Below are 18,482 nucleotides of genomic sequence, written 5' to 3'. Positions count from 1 at the left end.
ATATACACACAATATATGTAAAATTATTTTAAGTTGATTTTTTAAGTTTGAATGCTTTCTAATAATTCTGCATTTATATTCCTACTTTACCCTGCCCACATTTAATGTTTTAAAATATTTTACATTGTTTTGTGTATTCCTTAACTACTTATTGTGAATATAGAACATTTACTACTTTTGCCTTTTAACTTTCCTACTAGCTTTATAAGTGGTTGATTTACTACCGTCGATGTATGTTTGCTTTAACCAATGATATTTTTCCTTTCATAATTTTCGTATTTCTAGCTGTGGTCTTTTTTTAATTTTTAAAGTTTTACTGAAGTATAGTTGATTTACAGTGTTGTAATAATTTCTGCTATACAACAAAGTGATTTAGTTACACATATATGTGGTCTTTTCTTTTCTGCTTATGGAAGTCCCTATAACATTTGTTGTAAAACCAGTTTAGAGGTGCTGAACAACTAAACAACTAAACAGCTTATCTATAAAACTCTTGATTTTTCTTTTAAATCTGAATGGCAGCCTTACTGGATAGATTATTCTTGGCTGTAGGTTTTTTTTCCCTTTCATTACTTTAAATATATCATGCCATTCTCTTCTATCCTGTAAAGTTTATGCTGAAAAGTCAGGTGATAGTCTTGTGGGAGGTTCCTTGTAAGCAAAACAGTTGTTTTTCCCTTGTTGCTTTTAAGATTCTCTTCAGCTTTAATTTTTGCCATTTCAATTACAATGTGTCTTGGTGTGGACCTCTTTGGATTGAGCTTGTTGGGAACTTTCTGTGCTTCCTGAACCTGAATGTTTCCTTTTCCAGGTTAGGGAAATTTTCAGCTACTGTTGCCTCAAATAAGTTCTCTGCCCCTTTCTCCCTTGCTTCTCCCTATGAGGTCCTTATAATGCAAATGCTCATTTGCTTTTGTTATCCCAGAGGTCTCTTAAACTGTCCTCATTTTAAAAATTCTTTTCTGTTCAGCTTGACTGATTTCCACTACTCTGTCATCTAATTTGCCGATTTATTACTCTGTTTCATCTAATCTACTGTTTCTACCCTTGACTCCTTCTAAAGTATTTTGTACTTCAGTTATGGAATTCTTTTTTGTTGTTGCTGTTACCTTTTAGGGCATATGGAGGTTCCCAGGCTAGAGGCTGAATTGGACCTGTAGCTGCTGGCCTACGCCACAGCCATAGCAATGCAGGATCTGAGCCTCATCTCTGACCTACGCCACAGCTCACGGCAATGCTGGATCTTAACACTGAACAAGGCCATGGATTGAACCTGCATTCTCATGGATGCTAGTCAGATTCATTAACCACTGAGCCATGACAGGAACTCCAGTTATGGAATTCTTTAGCTCTGTTTGGTTCTTCTTTGTATTTTCTAACACTTTGTTAAATTTATCACTGTGTTCATCCATTCTTTTCCTGAGTTCATTCAGTATCTTTATCTTCATGAGCATTACCTTGAACTCTTTATTATGCAGACAGCTCATCTCCACTTTGCTTGGTTCTTCTTTTGGGGTTTGTTCCTTCATTTGAAACATATTTCTTTGCCACCTCATTTTGCCTAATTCTCAGTGTTTATTTGTATGCAATAGGCAGGTCAGTTACATTTCCTGTTCTTGGAGGAGTGGTTTTACGTGTGGCCCAGCTACATACTCCCCTCTGGGCACCAGGGCTACATGACCTAAGGGTGCCTTGTATGAGAGCTGAGTGGATACTTCTTTTGTAATGGGGTCAACTACTGTGGGCACACTGGTAGGTGGGGCTAGTTCCCAGCCTGGTTGGCTACCAGGCCCTGCCTCATTGGAGCCTGCCAGCTGCTGTTGGTTTGGGCTGGGTTCTGATGAAGCTGGCTGCAGACCTGTAGGTCCTAGGTGCTGGTCCTGTCTTGCTGGTGGACAGTGCTGGGTCCCAGCATAGCTGGCTATGGGGCCTGGGGTTATCAGTACTGGTGCTGATTAGTTGGTGGGCAGGTGAGCCCCCAGTGCTAAGAGGCTAGGAAGAGGACTCTAAAATGGTACTTGAAAGCAGCAGGGTCCTTGTGGTAGAATGAGCCCCCCCAAATGTCTACTGCCAGCATCTGTGTCCCCAGGGGGAGTACCAGTTGCCTCCTGCCTCTCTGGGAGGCTCCAACTTGCTTTCAAATTTGGTCACTGAGCTTTTCCCTTAGAATATAATATCGTGATTAAACTTCATTTATATTTCTAGTTCAGGATTTGTGATAATTCAGACTTGTCTCCCTTACTCCCCATCCTTAAAGCTCTATCTTAACAAATAATGGTAATAAAAAATCATTCTAATAAATTCATAAAAGCAAATTCCTTGTAGATGCCTACCAACTAACACTGTGGTAGTCCTGGAAGGATATGTGTTGAAAATATTAAAACAGGATGTCTTTTTTTTTTTTTTTGTCTTTTTGTTGTTGTTGTTGTTGTTGCTATTTCTTGGGCCGCTCCCACGGCATATGGAGGTTCCCAGGCTAGGAGTTGAATCGGAGCTGTAGCCACTGGCCTACGCCAGAGCCACAGCAACGCAGGATCCGAGCTGCGTCTGCAACCTACACCACAGCTCACGGCAACGCCGGATCGTTAACCCACTGAGCAAGGGCAGGGACCGAACCCGCAACCTCATGGTTCCTAGTCGGATTCGTTAACCACTGCACCACGACGGGAACTCCAGGATGTCTTTTTTTAAAAAAAACTACCATATGTTCAAATGATTCTACTCTGAATTAGAGGCTTAATTATACTCTAATTGCATAGGGTATAAATTTTCTTGGTTCAAGAGGTGGATTAGAGTAAGTTACAAACTTTTGGAAGTTACATGTAAAGGGGATATCATTGTCCCTACTTTATATCATTTCTTAAGAACTAAATAAATTAAGCAGTGTGAAGAGATTAGAAGATACGTGACATGTAGTAAATGCTCAATAAGTATTAGCTATGATTGTTAAGCATTCCTCTCCCGGATATCCACCTGGTTTTATCTCTTACTTCCCTTAGATCTCCGCTGAAATGCTGCCTTATTAGCGAGGAGTCGGGCAATCCCTATCCCTTGTACTTGCTTAATTTTTCCCCATGGCTCTTATTATCATTGAACGTAACATATATTTACAGTTTATTTACTGCCTGCATCCAATCCCCACCTCCATCATCCCTAACTGGAATTTAAGCTCTGTAAAGAAAGGTATTTCATCTGCTTTGTTCACTCTGTTATTCTCAGTACCTGGGACAGAATCTGGACTATAACGAGATCAATAAGTATTTGGTGAAAGAATAAAAGTTCCTATTTATAAGGAATGAGACAGCAGGAGTCAGTTTACATGTCTTTTTCTCACACAGTATTTCTGAAAGGTTAGGACTATACCGTATTTTCCTCTGCCTCAGAGCATTTAGCACTCCATACAATGTGACGTGGATAAATACATGAACAAGTGAGTGCTACCTATGTCTGGGACTTTTTCCTAATTCTCTAACACCTGCTTCAGATTTCTCTTCATTTCACAGCCACCAAGGAGCTTTCTCTCATTGACTCTAATAATGACTGTGAAGGAAAAGTCTCTGAGCACTGGTATTCAACGCTCAAATCCATTTGGCCTCATTATTTTTGACATTCTGCCCTCCTCAACTCTGAATCAGGGAGATGAAGGAAATGTCACATTTGTTCTAAAAAGAAAACAACCAAAAAGACTTTTAATGTGATTCCTATGAAACTGCACATCAGGCATGAGGCAGAAACAGAAACAAATAACTATGGAAAGGCTGAAGGGTGGAGGAGGTGGGGAATTGTTAAAACATACCAGTATAGGTTTTATCCTTGAATAAAGACTAACTCTGTCAGCATAGTTTGGGTGCTCAATGAAACAAAGACAAGAGTGATCCTTTTACTGAGATGTGACACTAACAATACATCCTTCCTAACTTAAAGGCCTCTTCCTGGAACCAAACCAAAAGGGCACCTAAATTTTTCAAGTCCTAACTCTGTAGGCAAAAGACAGCCTGATGAAGGATACTGGGCGTTGAAAAAGCAGACAGAAACAAAGTGAATAATGAGGAAAGGAGATTTCACACCTCCAGTAATGAATGAGCATGGAACTTTGCACACAAACATGATTCTGTCTTGTCTTATGCCTTTCAGCATGCCAGCAGAAGTCTTCACTGTGAGGTTCCAGAGATTGGTAAAGAAAAAAAAAAAAAGGTTTTTTTTCTTCTTCCATCTTGTAAAAATTTATTTTTTATATCACTCTCAAAGGACTAACTTCAAATTATAAACTAACATCAAATTTTCTTTCTGAACTCTTTCTCCAGATTGAAGACTGGGATACTCCTCTTCATGATTTCACTACCTGGTATACAACTCCTTCAGGACAAGTATGTAAGGACACTGTAATTATCTGTTACATGTATATTGCCTACTAGTTGGATAGTCTCTGAGATAAGGAGCCACGTATTGTCTTTTATCTTTTTGTGTATCCGAATGCCCTGTAACTGTGTCTATCATACTGTATGTAGTTCAATAAAATAGTGAAGAAATTTACCACTTTTTATTGCTGATTCCTCACTTCACATGGCAACCAAATTCTTGACAAAAACTTTAAACAATTTTTCTTGCCTCTACTATTCATTTAAATGAATCTAATTTTAGGAAGAGCTCAGCTAGCATTTTTGATCAAGAGCAAGCTAAATATGTAAATATTTAATCTGAGGAAATTTTTTTTTTGGTCTTTTTAGGGCCCCACCAGCCACATACGGAAATTCCCAGGCTAGGGGTTGAACTGGAGCTGCAGCTGCCAGCCGGCCTACACCACAGCAATGTTAGATCTGAGCCGCATCTGTGATCTATACTGCAGCTTGCAGCAACACTGGACTCAGCCCACTGAGCGAGGCCAGGGATCAAACCCACATCCTCATGGATACTAGTCGGGTTCTTAACCTGCTGAGCCACAACAGGAACTCCCTGATCTGAGAGATTTTTAATGACTTATTTTTTCCCTCCTATTTCATCCCTATCTTCAACCTCCACAATCTTAGAATACAATATTGAGTAGACAAATTTAATAGTTCTTATTTCTTTGACAGCAATGATTCTGTGATTTAAACCCTCTAACAGTGAATTATCTAAGGGAGAGATCTCCAAATGATCAGTAGTTACCACAGTCACTGGGATGCTGGTGCTAAAATCTCATCGATGAATTTAGTCTTAACCTAGGGAAACCTGAGGTGTAATACTAAGCAGCAAAGCATTAACTACCAGAGTCACATATAGCCTGATCTTGACCCTTTTTATAAAGGATAAGCTACCCAGAAAATTGATTCTTCTCTGTATGAATCCTATGCATCATTTAAATTTAATTTTCTAACTTTTCACCCCCTTGAATCAGAAAAGTCTTATATCACTTTGGATACTATATACCTTGTTGAGAGATTAATTCATGTTCTTGGTCGCTAAAACAATAACGGAGGTTATATGGTTTGCTTAGGTATCAACACCAATCCTGAGAGGTCAAAAGTAAAGTAAATTCAGAATGAAAAAACATTTCAGTAAAATAGTGAAGACAAGAAACAGCATTTAAATTTCCAAGAAAATCTTCAAAATGACTCTGAAAACCAAAGGGTTTCCAGAGAGGGGAAAAATATGTATGAAATGATACTGCTGCCGCGTTTGTAATAGAATATGGGTAAAAATGCTGCCTGGACTACCATGGAGAGAGGAGTTACTAGTTTCTTTAAGTTTTACTATTCCCACAAACCAAGTAGATTCTGCTGCCAACTGTACTCTAAGGGTTGGTTGGTGTGAAAACATCATGCTGCGTGATCAATCAAGCTGTAAAATGTTCATATACTTTTATCTACATGCTTGCAAATCCAGAAACCTAGCTTAAAGAAATAATATGGATAATTTTAGGCACATCTCTTCACATTGGAAATTAGAAATAACTTACTTTGTTTTTGCCTCTTTTAACAAAGCAGGGTCATCTGTGGCCAAATACACCCTTTTTTTATCCACTTGCATTCTGCGAGCAAGAAGCTGAAAGTGTTCTTCAACGTGCACCATGTATTCCTCAATGGGATGGAAGGCTGCTTCTGTTCCCACTTTGTCTGTGCGTCTAACATGGACTCTGTGAGGGCAGAAGGAGAAAGTCAGATTCTGCTGAAAATATGCTAAGCCACCAAGTGCTTTTAGGGTATTTATGGTGGCATCATGGACACTTTAATTTTTCTTTCATTTTTGCCATTAGAAAAAATAAAACCAACATTTAAAAAATTCACACACGTATATTCTAAATATATTTGCATATTAACACAAAGAGAAGTAGAAAATAAGTCTTTGAAAATGCTTTCTTATAGAGAAAATAATTGGTATACCTGGAATAAATGGGAGATTCCAGGATTAGACTACATACAAGGCAGAAAATACCAAATAGCCTTCAAGGAAAAACTGGATATAACAAGATTTTTGACAATAAATGATACCAAGATTCACAGCTGTTATTATAGAACAATAGATATATCATTTGTAATGTTTTGATGCCGTTTTCTTTTTCTTCATTTTATCCTGCACCATCACTGTATTCTCAGCTTGTAAAATTTAAAGTTGTCCAAATAAGGGGTGGGGGAGGGAGTGGGGTGGATTGGGAGCTTGGGGTTAATAGATGCAAACTATTGCCTTTGGAATGGATTAGCAATGAGATCCTGCTGTGTAGCACTGGGAACTGTCTAGTAACTTATGATGGGGCATGATAATGTGAGAAAATAAAATGTATACATGTAGATGTGACTGGGTTCCCATGCTGTACAGTACAAAAAAAACTGTATTGGGGAAATAACAATTAAAATAATATAATAATAATAATAATAATAATAATAATAATAATAATAAAGTTGTCCAAATAAAACACAGACCTACATGTATTCTTCCTATAGTGCAATCAAGGCAGGCAAATCTTTTAAGAGTTCTTACTATTTTAAGTTCACAAAGCCATTCAAGCCTTTTTGTTGTAAGCATAATACATTTCCTTTTTCTGCTTTTTATTCTATCAAACACAAGCGGATACTGATCTCATCTGTCTTATATAATAAAAGCTCCAAAACTGTAAAATTGGGAACACAGATTTACATTGTCCTGCACTGAATAAGGCGATGACTCCCAACAGTATTCTAATGAAAATAAGAATAATAGTAGTCATAGTTTGTTTTCATAAATTAAAACACTCCTTAAATTTGCCATTCCCACATCCCCCGCCCTTCCTCAAATTACTAAACCACTCTTCATATATGGAAAAAAGAAAAAAGGTAGGGATTTCCCATGGGGCGCATGGGAAACGAATCTGACTAGTATCCATGAGGATGAGGGTTTGATCCCTAGCCTCACTCAGCAGGTCGGGGATCGGTGTTGCCGTGAGCTGTGGTGTAGGTTGCTGACACAGCTCGGATCCTTTGTTGCTGTGGCTCTAATGTAGGCCAGCAGCTGTAGCTCTGATTTGACCCCTAGCCTGGGAACTCCATATGCTGCCAGTGCGGCCCTAAAAAGAAAAAAAAAAAGAGAAAAAGAAAAAGAAGAAAAAATAAAAGGCAGATTTGCTGCACTTTAGGTCAGAATATGCAGGCATATCTTAAGCCAAGCTTAGGACCAGCTTTTTACTATGAATCTGGAGTGAGGATTTGATTTGAATGTAGTACCCTGACATCTTCATGGCTATTATTTCCTTTGCATTTTAGATGACAGTCCAGATGTGAATACAATCATATGAACACCTAATGTATCACCTTTTCCTTCCCACATTTTTCTTAGCCACTGGTTCTCTCAAGAAATTTGGAATTGTTCACTGTGTTCCAAAGAGATGAGGTGGGTCAGCAAAAAGAATTCCAGTAAATTTCAATGAACAGTTTCATGAGAAGGAATACTATTTGAAATTCTGATTTTACCATATACTTATATTAGCTCTACTATTTAGAACAGGGTCAGTAACTATTTGAAATTCTGATTTTACCATATACTTATATTAGCTCTACTATTTAGAACAGGGTCAGTAACTCCTATACATATGAAGAAGACGACATGGGGTTGGGGATGTAAAAACAAAGGAGAACTGTAACAATGGAAGGAAAAGTCAAATGAAGAGGAGTGTCTGACATAGTGGCAGAGTACTACTAAGCAATTTTCTCAATTCTGCAAGTACCCCTGAAATTAGCCTTGGACCAATAATTTGAGAGAAGACCTTAACAGAATTTTTATGGAAGAATCAGAATGTTAGACTTGTGAAGGAAATGAGAAGTTACTTAATTTATTGTGACTCTTTGATCTGACAGTTAAAGAAACTGGTGCTTCTGAAGACATTTTAGTGAACAAAAAGAGAGCATAAGGTAAAGGGAGGCTGGTTTCTTTCACATGCATTTCAACCCAGTCTTTACAAAAGTAAAAGTTGTTTGTGTACTTGCTTGATTTTCATTAACCATCAGGTTTCGCCAGGGCAAAGAATCTGATTTTATTTATTCCCAATTGCACCAAACACAATGAATGATGAATAGTGGGTAGACACAAAAATCTAATTGTTTATTACTGTGTTAGTAGAACCCTTAGGTACCCATTATCTAACCTAGTTTTTTGTTTGTTTGTTTGTTTGTTTTTTTAATAAATGAAGAAAGAGTGACAATTAATGGAGGCCCAGAATGACCAAGTAAATTGTCCAAAGTACATAACTTGTTAGTGCTGGAAGCTAGATTGGACCCCCAGATTCTTAAATTCAGAGTACCCCTCTTTCATTATAGCACACTACCTCCACGTACAAGGAACTCAGTTGTCTTGTGGTACTTTAACTTTCTATATTTGGCCAGTTCTCAGTGTGGTGGATGGTCCATGGAAAATTAACGAGGGTAACCTTCTGGCATGTAAAATTACAGGAAATTCAAACAAAGTTAAAAGGGTGTTAATCTGGTTTTGCCTTTATTGTCTCTTGAACTTTGGGGTGAGCTTTTCTTTCTTTAGTTTCCTCATATGTAAAATGGTTATCTCTGCCCATTTCTCAGGATTGTGTTATAGGATCAATGAGATAATGCGATTGAAGATATTTTGGTAATTTAAACTACTATATTGTATCTTTCTTCATCTTCCAAGATCCTGTTCAAACACTGCATCTATGAAGGCTTTCATGATCCAGATGGAAGTACATTTCCCCTTCCCTGACCTCTCATAATAATTTTTATGCTTCTCTCAGGGTATTTATCACATTCTGCTTGTATGATATTAGTTGTGTAAGTCTCTTTTCCCGTGGACTGACTGTAATAAACTGGAAGGAGCCATTAAAAAAAAAAAAATCTCTGTCCCCTACAGTAGCAAGTATTTAATAAATGTTCTGCAGAATGAATCAACATAGGTATTAATATTAATCAATAGTTGACTTTTTTATAAAGAGTAAGCTGCAGAAAGTCATAGCCTAGCCTACAGATCTATTTTCAGGTATTATTTAAGCAACAGTCTCTCTGAAAGGCAATAATATATTACAGTGTATTTTTTTCCCACAGAACACAAAATCCCTTTTCATCCTTACACTATCATCATTTTCAGGGCAGATATTATCTTCTCTATTTTCAGATGGAAAAAATCAAAGCCCAATAATACTATTATTAAATAACTTGACCCAGAATTAGGGAAAAGCCAGAAATATTACTGAAGTCACTTAACTCTCAGTCCTGTATTCTTCCCATTAGGCAAGGAACATTTCCCATGGCATCAGGCCCCAGAAAAACTCTCCTTCCACAACTTTTTATGGATGGGTACAGAGCACATGCTTGTGAGCAAAGATGCACTTTTGGATTTTTCTTGCTTTGAGGATTTCCTGATACATCTCCCTTAACACAAGCATGAGACTGAATACATATACACATGATAATTACCAAGTGGGCCAAGAGATTATTTTAAATAGTAATTTTAACATTATCTTGTATCACAAATGATATCTTTATTTTTAAAATAGCTTCCAAAACAAAAAAGAAAACAGAACATCAAAACTGCAAAATAATCACCAAGGAAATTAATGAAGCTAAAGAATAAGATGCAATTGAAAGCTTTAAATGTGACGGCTTCACCTCATAGCCTTGTTAGAGTAAGACAGGAATCATGTATAATATGCAAAATACTGCTAATAAAATAAAATTCTGCTGGTTTCCCCAGGAGAGACAGCTAATTTCAGAAATATGGGTTTAATATATTTCTTGACGGAATAAACGAGCAAATGAATGAGGGTGACAATTATGATGACTCAGCTGTTCTATGGGAACAAAGGAAGAGTATTCTCCCTATGGCCTAAAGTGAACTCTGGAACCTCTGTTTTTGGGTGGGGCTATGAAAAGTACACTAGATCCTGCAAGGTTTCCTGTAAAGGTATACCCCTGATACGACTTATCACTTTATGAGGAACAAATCAGAGTCTTACCCAATAACTGGATGTTTGAAGCCTAGCTTCTTGGTGGCCTCTTCTATTTCCTTTTCCAGCCAGGGTTGTGGGCGAATCAAGTACTTGACAAACTGGGATACCCACCACACTGCAGGATCACCATGGACTCGTACAAGTCGATCTGCAAGGTCTTCTGGGACAGCCAGGGGTAAATATGGAGGACGAGGATGAACACTGTCTACAATGGGGAGCTCAACCACCTGAACATTTTTGTCCTTTACTTCACCTGAGGGAATATCAAAACATACCATCATCACCACGTTGTATTCCTTACATAACTACCATTTGACAAGAGTTCACTCTAGATGTTTTTATCTTCACAGAAACTCTAAAATAACTTCATTTTACAGAGGAAGTTCAGTAACTTGCCCTAGGTACTAGAGTAAAAATGACAGAGCTGAATTTCATATTCAGGTTGGTCTGCTTCTCAAGTCCAGGACCTTTCCTTTTTTATCATAATATGCTGCCATATCAATACCTCATATCCCAGATGAGAACAGTATCCAGCACTCAAAGTATCAAATAACCATACTGCCCGTGAACATGGCCCCCTAAGCAAAGTTCTGCTTTTTGGAATTAGACAAAGTATTCTCAAAACCTTCATCTTGTCATTATAGCGAATAACTCTTACATATTTTCATGACAGAGCACAATGACTCTAGAGATATCTAAAGTAAGTATCTTTTTTTTTCTTTCTTTTTTTTTTTTTTTTTTTTTTTTTTTTGTCTTTTTAGAGCCACACCTGTGGTGTATGGAGGTTCCCAGGCTAGGGGTCTAATCAGAGCTACAGCTGCTGGCCTACACCACAGCCAAAGCAATGCCAGATCCTTGCCATGTCTGCGACCTACACCACAGCTCACGGCAATGCTGGATCCTCAACCAACTGAGCAAGGCCAGGGATTGAACCCTCAAACTCATGGTTCCCAGTCAGATTTGTCTCCACTGCACCACAATGGGAACTCTGAGTATCTTTATCTTTTGAAGAAAAAAAAAATTAGGTAGTTCTAAAGTCTTTTTTTTTTCTTGGCCAAAATTAGACCTATTATATTCTCAATGATGATAATAACAGAATCTGTACAGATTGTTTACCTGGATATTAATTTAAAGTTAGAACAGAGATAGTTTTTGTAGGTGATGATTACTTTCAGAACCAATTTCTATACACCATTAATGTAACTGCTGTTCTATCACCTCTATAAGGCAACGAGAACAAACCGAAAATGTGATAACCAGCATCCCTGGAGTTTATATACTAAAGACCACATAGTAATAACTAGAAAACACAAAGAGACTAGGCAGAAAGATTTCACAAATATAAAATATACTGATTTAAAACTTCAATAACAGACAATGTTAATCTGAATATACAAAATAACTCCAGTTAAGGTGTCATCATTGTGCGCAATAAATTAGAATCATAGTTAATCACTGGACCATTAAAGAAAGAATGTACTTGTAGAGAACGGACCCAGAATATGTTTAAAATGTATTCAGCAGAATGAAACACAGTCCTCAAATTCTGTTTTTCTACATATATGAAAAAAAATTTTAAATAAATTACATGATCTGGGTATGTAATCACTCAGATGACTGCATGGTTATTAGAAAGTCAGGTGGTGTAACTAAGAATTAAAAATGTCTGGTTTATATACTCTCTCTCTCTCTCTCTCTGATACATAAAAGTCATTTCAGGATTCTTAGAACAAAGCCCTTGAAACATGAGATTTGTTGCATGAATAATAGTAATAAAAAATTCACCACCAGTATTGCAGTTCATCTAGTATACCAGTTAAGAAAGAGCTGAGCACTTTTATCAGATGAGAAACTTATAATTAAGAGTGTATGGAGAAAGAGTGAGCTGTATTTTAAATTAAACTCTAACAGCCTCCCTACGGCAGGGAAAACTGGAGTGCTTTTCCTGATGTGGAGATGATAAGAAAAAAAGTCAGGTAGTAAGGTAGCACACCTTTTTATTTTATTTTTTTTGTAAAAAACGAAGAGAGAAAGAAAGTGGACCCTGGCTTCTCATATAAGACCATAAACAAAAGCAAAATGAGTAGGGCTACTTCTTTTTTGTGATTTCTTCCTAAAAAGATTATTCTAAATGTCCCATGTAACTAGCTCCAGACGTCACTCATGTGAAAGTATTACCTCCTGATAGTCCCGAGGCCTCAACTGCCTTATAGTTAACCTTACTTACTATTTCATTTCAGAAAGAAATGAAAATGATCCCTACACCTTCAAGACACAGAGCTCAGCTTATATTCATTTATTCATTCATTCACTTGTTCAAATATTTACTGATACTATTATGCCAAATACTGTACTTGGAAGAGTATGGACTGATGAAATGGTTCCCGCTGTTCAAGATTTCTAGTTCAAAAACATCACCTAGAACTAGATTGCTTTTGGTGAAAGAAAAATAAACAAAATAAAACAAAACACCATGACCAACAAACATGCTACCCAAAATATATCAAAGACTCAATTGCCTAGTAAAATATTAAGAAAGGGATATTCATATTTATAAATGAAAAAATTATCATAGAATAAAAGTTCAGCTTCCTCAGTGATATATTTCAAAGTGAAATAACATATAACATAGTATAAGCTATAGAAGGTCTTTTCTTTTACTTGATTACCACATAACATTTTTTTATTCTATTGGAATATACATTCAAAAGAACTTAAATCTGGAACAGATCCTAGAGATAATCTTATTCAGTGTTTTATAAACTTGAGTCATTTGTGTACCACCTTTGTAATTTTTACCATATCCATGTACTACTTAATGTTTGTTTTTTTCCTCATGTTATTGTTTACTGTCTCTTTGTTACAACAAATTCTGAGGGGCCTTTGTTAAAAAAATCTAAGAGTTCATAAGTATTCTACATTCATTGCAAAGTGTACATTTCAGTAATGCTATGTCCCACTTACTCCTTTTTACTTTGAATTCCACTTAATTATCATAATATGGCAGTGGACACTGTAACTTGCATTTTGTTTGCATTTTCTCTGGTATAATCTAATTCGATGTTTAATTTTAAACTCTTGATACATTTTGTTTTCATAACCAATTTACATTTCCTATGATATACCCACCTCATTCTCACCATGTTATTTTATGCTTTCTCTTGATTGTGCTTTCTTTTTTTGCTGTTGAGCATAGTTGATTTACAAAGTTACATTAATTTCAGGTGTAAAACAAAGTGATTCTGTTATACATACACGTATATCTATATTTTTCAGATTCTTTTCCCTTATAGTTTATTACACAATATTGAATACAGTTGCTTGTTCTATACGGCAGGCTCTTGTTGATTAAGAGAGGTTAAGAGGACTTCTCAAAGTTAATACAGCTAATAAAAGGGCCAGATCAGACTCTAGGGTTTACTCCATTGCTTGTATTACATTCTGCTTTCTGAACATACATTTTTAAAAAAGCATTTAAGTACAAGTCCTTTGATCAATCAAGAGTGCTTTGCCATTCTATTAAGATTTCAGTGTTGTTAAATAAAAAACAAACAACAACAAAAAAACCCAAAAGGTGTTCCCGTTGTGGCTCAGCAGTAATGAACCCAAGCTGTATCCATGAGGACGGAGGTTTGATCTGTGGCCTTGCTCAGTGGGTTAAGGAACTGGTGTTGCTGTGGACTATGGTGTAGGTCAAAGGCATGGCCAGGATCTTGCATTGCTGTGGCTGTGGTGTAGGCCAGCAACTGCAGCCCCCATTTGACTCCTAGCCCAGGAACTTCCATATGCCACAGGTAAGGCCCTAAAAAGACTTAAAAAAAAAAAAAAAAGAGAGAGAGAGAGAAAGAGAGAGAGTGTGTGAGGAAAAAGAAAAAAAAAAAAAAAACAACAACAACACTGCATCAACCTTTTAACAAGAGAATGTATAAGATGTACAAATCATACATAAGTCAGAATTATTCATTTGTAATGAACCAATGCAAACTAGCCTGGGTGTTACACAATTGATTGCCTAGTTCAATTGACTGCCTAGTTCAACTTGAATAGATACAGTCATTATTAATTACCTCAGAGACTTATATTTAAGATTACCTCTCTGGTTGATAATTCAGTTTTATCAGGTCACTCTCTTTGCTAAGGGCAGATTAAGACTCAAAAGGCTTGTTAGTACACTTACAGCCCTCAGGCAGGAGCACAGGTAGCTCTTTGAAAGGGAAGATTTCCACGGCTACAGGCAAGTACCTCTAGAGGAGCCCTGCCAGTCAATTCATAATAGCCCACTTAAAGGCATTCTCTGTCAACATTCCATGTAACACAGTCAGAGACACTAGCTCTGTAGTTAGGCAGTTAGAATCATTAGTCTTCAATAGCCTCAATAGAAAGGGCTTGAGAAACTTAATATCTACCATGAATGAATGGGTTCTGCTATAACAAAAAATGCTTCAAAAGTGGAAAAAATTTGGGTCCCAGTCCATAAGATTTCTTCTGCATTTACTGTCTTCTTTCTTTAACTGCTATGCAGCAAATGCTATCACTATGAATTGTGAGAGAAGTGGAACTCAAGAGGGGGAATTCTCCTAAAAACAGAATTCATAGAGCTCAGAATGGTCAAGGCAAAGAGGTTTGAAATAGGGCTGTGAGGTGAGAAAAATCTCCAATAAGGTATCATTACCTAGAACTTAAATTCACTTGGGGTGAGTTGGGGCTTATTAATAAGTTTTTGGTGATTCTGAACTAGAAAAGCTGTCTCTTTTTTGCACTCAAGTCTCTTAAAGAGATTTCCTTCAATACCCAAATAGGTCCAGACTTCCTTCAAACAGGTACAGAGCTGTGGAATGAGGTTTTTTTCGTTGTTGTTTTTTAAGGCCACACCCGTGGCATATGGAGGTTCCCAGGCTAGGGACTGAATTGGAGCTGTAGCCGCTGGCCTATGCCACAGCCACAGCAATGCCAGATCCAAGCCTCATCTGCGACCTATACCACAGCTAACGGCAATGCCAGATCCTTAACCCACTGAGCAAGGCCAGGGATCACACCTGTGTCCTCATGGATACTAGTCAGATTTGTTTTTGCTGAGCCTCGAGGGGAACTCCTGGAACACGGTTTTAGTTCTCTTCCTAAGGGTTGCCTTGAATAGTTATAGCCGCTAGGTGCCATCACATCCAACAGCACTGGAAAGACTGCCAACTGCTGAGACTCATGGCTCTATTTGAGACTGAAGCAGGGAGAGACAGCAAGCAAAATTTAGGAAGGCAAATGCCGATTTATGTAGTGCCCTGTCTGCAATACACAGTGATTAAGAGTATGGGCATTGGAGTCACAAAAATTGATGTTCAAATCCTCTGTCACTTGACAGTTGTGTGACCTTGAATAAGTTATATTTAACTTCACCCCTGTTTCTTCATCTGGAAGGTGGTACTGATAACAGCACATTTCTCGTCTGTAAATTGAGATTAATAATAGTATATTACTCATCAAGTTATTCTGAGGATGAGTTATTTCGTGAAGATAGATGAGTATAATGCCTGACACGGTAATTCTCAAAAATGTTATTTCTTTATCCTGGGATCAATTATGGTAAACAGTTCTCAAGAAACTGGCTACAGTTTGGTCCAGGAAGATATTATTTGCCAAAATATCACATTCTCTGAAAAATATATTAAAGCATCTCATTTCGGTGAGTCAAAGATATACTCCCAAAGTAAATCTTATTCAGACTATTTACCACGGGCAATAGAACAATGAGCAGCAACTCTGAGCTATCTGAAAGTTCTGATATTCTATCATCACTCACTTGATTTGATCAAACTTCTGTGCTATACTAAAAGCATCGTATCAAATAATTTGTCTAAACTAGTCTTTCTGTTCATAGTTCAGCAAGGAATTTGTATGCTTAAATTCTATCCACAAAAGACTATCTGGAATTCTGGGGCTTATATCTTCTTTGCCACTGTGTGGCCTAAGATGACTGGTAAAATTCTTATTTAACTCTTTGAGACTTGGTGGAGAAGGCAAGAGTAAGAGAAGATTAAGATCCCGCGTTGCTGTGGCTCTGGTGTAGGCCAGTGGCTACAGCCCTGACTAGACCCCTAGCCTGGGAACCTCCATATGCCGCGGGAGCGGCCCAAGAAATAGCAACAACAACAACAACAACAAAAAGACAAAAAAAAAAAAAAAAAAAAAAAAAGATCAAAAATGAACTCTCAGTGCTGAGACATCTAGAGGCATAGGGAGCTTTCTTGATTTTACTTGACTTATAAATAAACATTAAAAAAAAAAAGAAAATCACATAAATGTGTGATTTTGGGATTTTAACACGATGGCATTAATATTTATACCCTCATTTAATGACTGAGCTCTGTTCTCATTGAAAATATGAAAGAAAGATATACTATTAAAAAGTGAACATCTGGGCTACTTTCCTTTTGTTTTTCAGCCACTACGGCTGATAGAGAGCTCTTCCTGAACTTGAATAAGCAACTGTCGCCTGCCATATGAATTCCATCACTGTGCTACTTAAGCAACAACTCAAAAGACTGTTATTATTGCAGTTTTAAGCCTTCAACCAATTGAGTGAAAAGTTCTAAATTCAATCATATGAAACACACTGCAGTGTTAGCAACATTCTTAAGAATTAGCATATCACACTATGGGAACGACTGTGCAGTATTCTTATGAGGTGCGTGCTGCTTTTATGCCTTGCAAAAGCAACTAGACTCATGGTTCACTGAACTCAAATGATATTCTGACAGACTTAACTCTGGATTGTGGACTCAAAGGACAGTTAATGGAAAATATGTAATATCTTAGTGAATTATGCAGTTCAGGTTAAGACAGACAGGACAGTGTCAAAAGAAAAAAGAGCAAAGAGATTCGTTTGCTTCATGTCACTAAATGGAATGTTTCCTGAAGTCATTCTTCATGTTTCTGAAGCAAATTTGGTAATTTAACTTTTATATACATGTATGCTATTTTCCTAAGAGGTTCTAGACAGTCCACAGACAGCTCATTATTAAGGGGATGCTGCTAAGAGTTCACTGATGATTCAGATTGCACCGGCCCTATAACTCCTTGGTTAGAGGTTTAGAAAGCTTTTTGTTTGTTTGCTTTTTAATTATTTAATAGTTTTTCCTAAATTAGAACCTCCTTATAACACAAAGGGTCTTAAAGAATCCTAGAAAAACTTTTCTCATTAGTAAGAAGAGAATGGAAAAAAGGAAAGCATTAGAAACAAAGACAAGGCTTAATTTCATCGAATTTGCTAAAGAGGCAAATCCCAATCTCTCTTTCCCATTAAAAAAAAAAAAAACAACATCAGAATTCCATTCTTATATTCCTGTTATTCTTTCATCATGTCACACCTCCTTAAAAGAAACAGCCTGGAGAAAAGCCCTCAAGGTAAAAATGCCTTTCACTCCTTAGGAATTCCTGGAAGAGGTGATGGAGTGAGCAGGTGTGCCATCAGGATCTCACAGCATGAGGCTGACAGTTGGCACACTGGGTTCCATTTGGTTTTGGGGGAATTTTATAGCTGTCTTTGTGGTTAGCAGACAGTTGGAGAGCTAGGAATGTGATGTTTCATATGGGATTTATAACTACTTGTAAATTTTCTGCTGTTATCATCCAATTGTGTTAAATCAGGAAGAGCCCATTAGGGACTTTTGAGGATAGGGTAAAGTCCATCCTAATACCCTAAGATACAAGAGTTATAACCAGAAATTCTGGCTGTACTATGAGAGAAAATGGAAACACAGAGTCATATTGGAAGAAGGAGATAATGACAAAACAAAGACTTTTGTGGAAAGGGAGAAGACAACCTCATCAAGTACGTCACTGTGCTTAAGCAGTGTAAAAATTATTGACAAAACAGACACACATCTTGGCCTACTGAAAGAGGGATTAGAACAGCAAACCTCCCTCAAATTGTATGCTAGACCTGGGAGTTCCCGCTGTGGCTCAGTGGAAACAATCTGACTAGCATCCATGAGGACGCAGGTTCAATCCCAGGCCTTGCTCAGTGGGTTAAGGATCTGGCGTTTCTGTGAGCTGTGGGGTAGGT

The 18,482-nt window shown here is 37.3% G+C and overlaps 1 protein-coding gene across 8 annotated transcripts in view; it reads right to left on the bottom strand.

Moving 5' to 3' along the window:
• FUT8 (fucosyltransferase 8) overlaps window positions 1-18,482 on the bottom strand; it is a 288,757-nt gene that overhangs the window by 15,034 nt on the left and 255,241 nt on the right. For all 8 annotated transcript variants that reach the window (XM_005666321.4, XM_005666322.4, XM_084966726.1 and 5 more), the window contains 2 exon segments: window positions 10,430-10,676; window positions 5,939-6,115 (listed from right to left, as the gene is read on the bottom strand). In XM_005666321.4, the coding sequence (XP_005666378.3) occupies window positions 5,939-6,115; window positions 10,430-10,676 (424 nt within the window).

The sequence above is a fragment of the Sus scrofa genome, chromosome 7 (genome assembly GCF_054392235.1).
Source record: "Sus scrofa isolate SSC_HxYL_T2T_F1_AM1 chromosome 7, Sscrofa_HxYL_maternal_Yorkshire_Landrace_v2.0, whole genome shotgun sequence".
NCBI classification, from domain to species: Eukaryota; Metazoa; Chordata; class Mammalia; order Artiodactyla; family Suidae; genus Sus; species Sus scrofa.
Note: the sequence above shows the minus strand (reverse complement) of the source record. Positions and strands in the feature narration are given on the sequence as shown.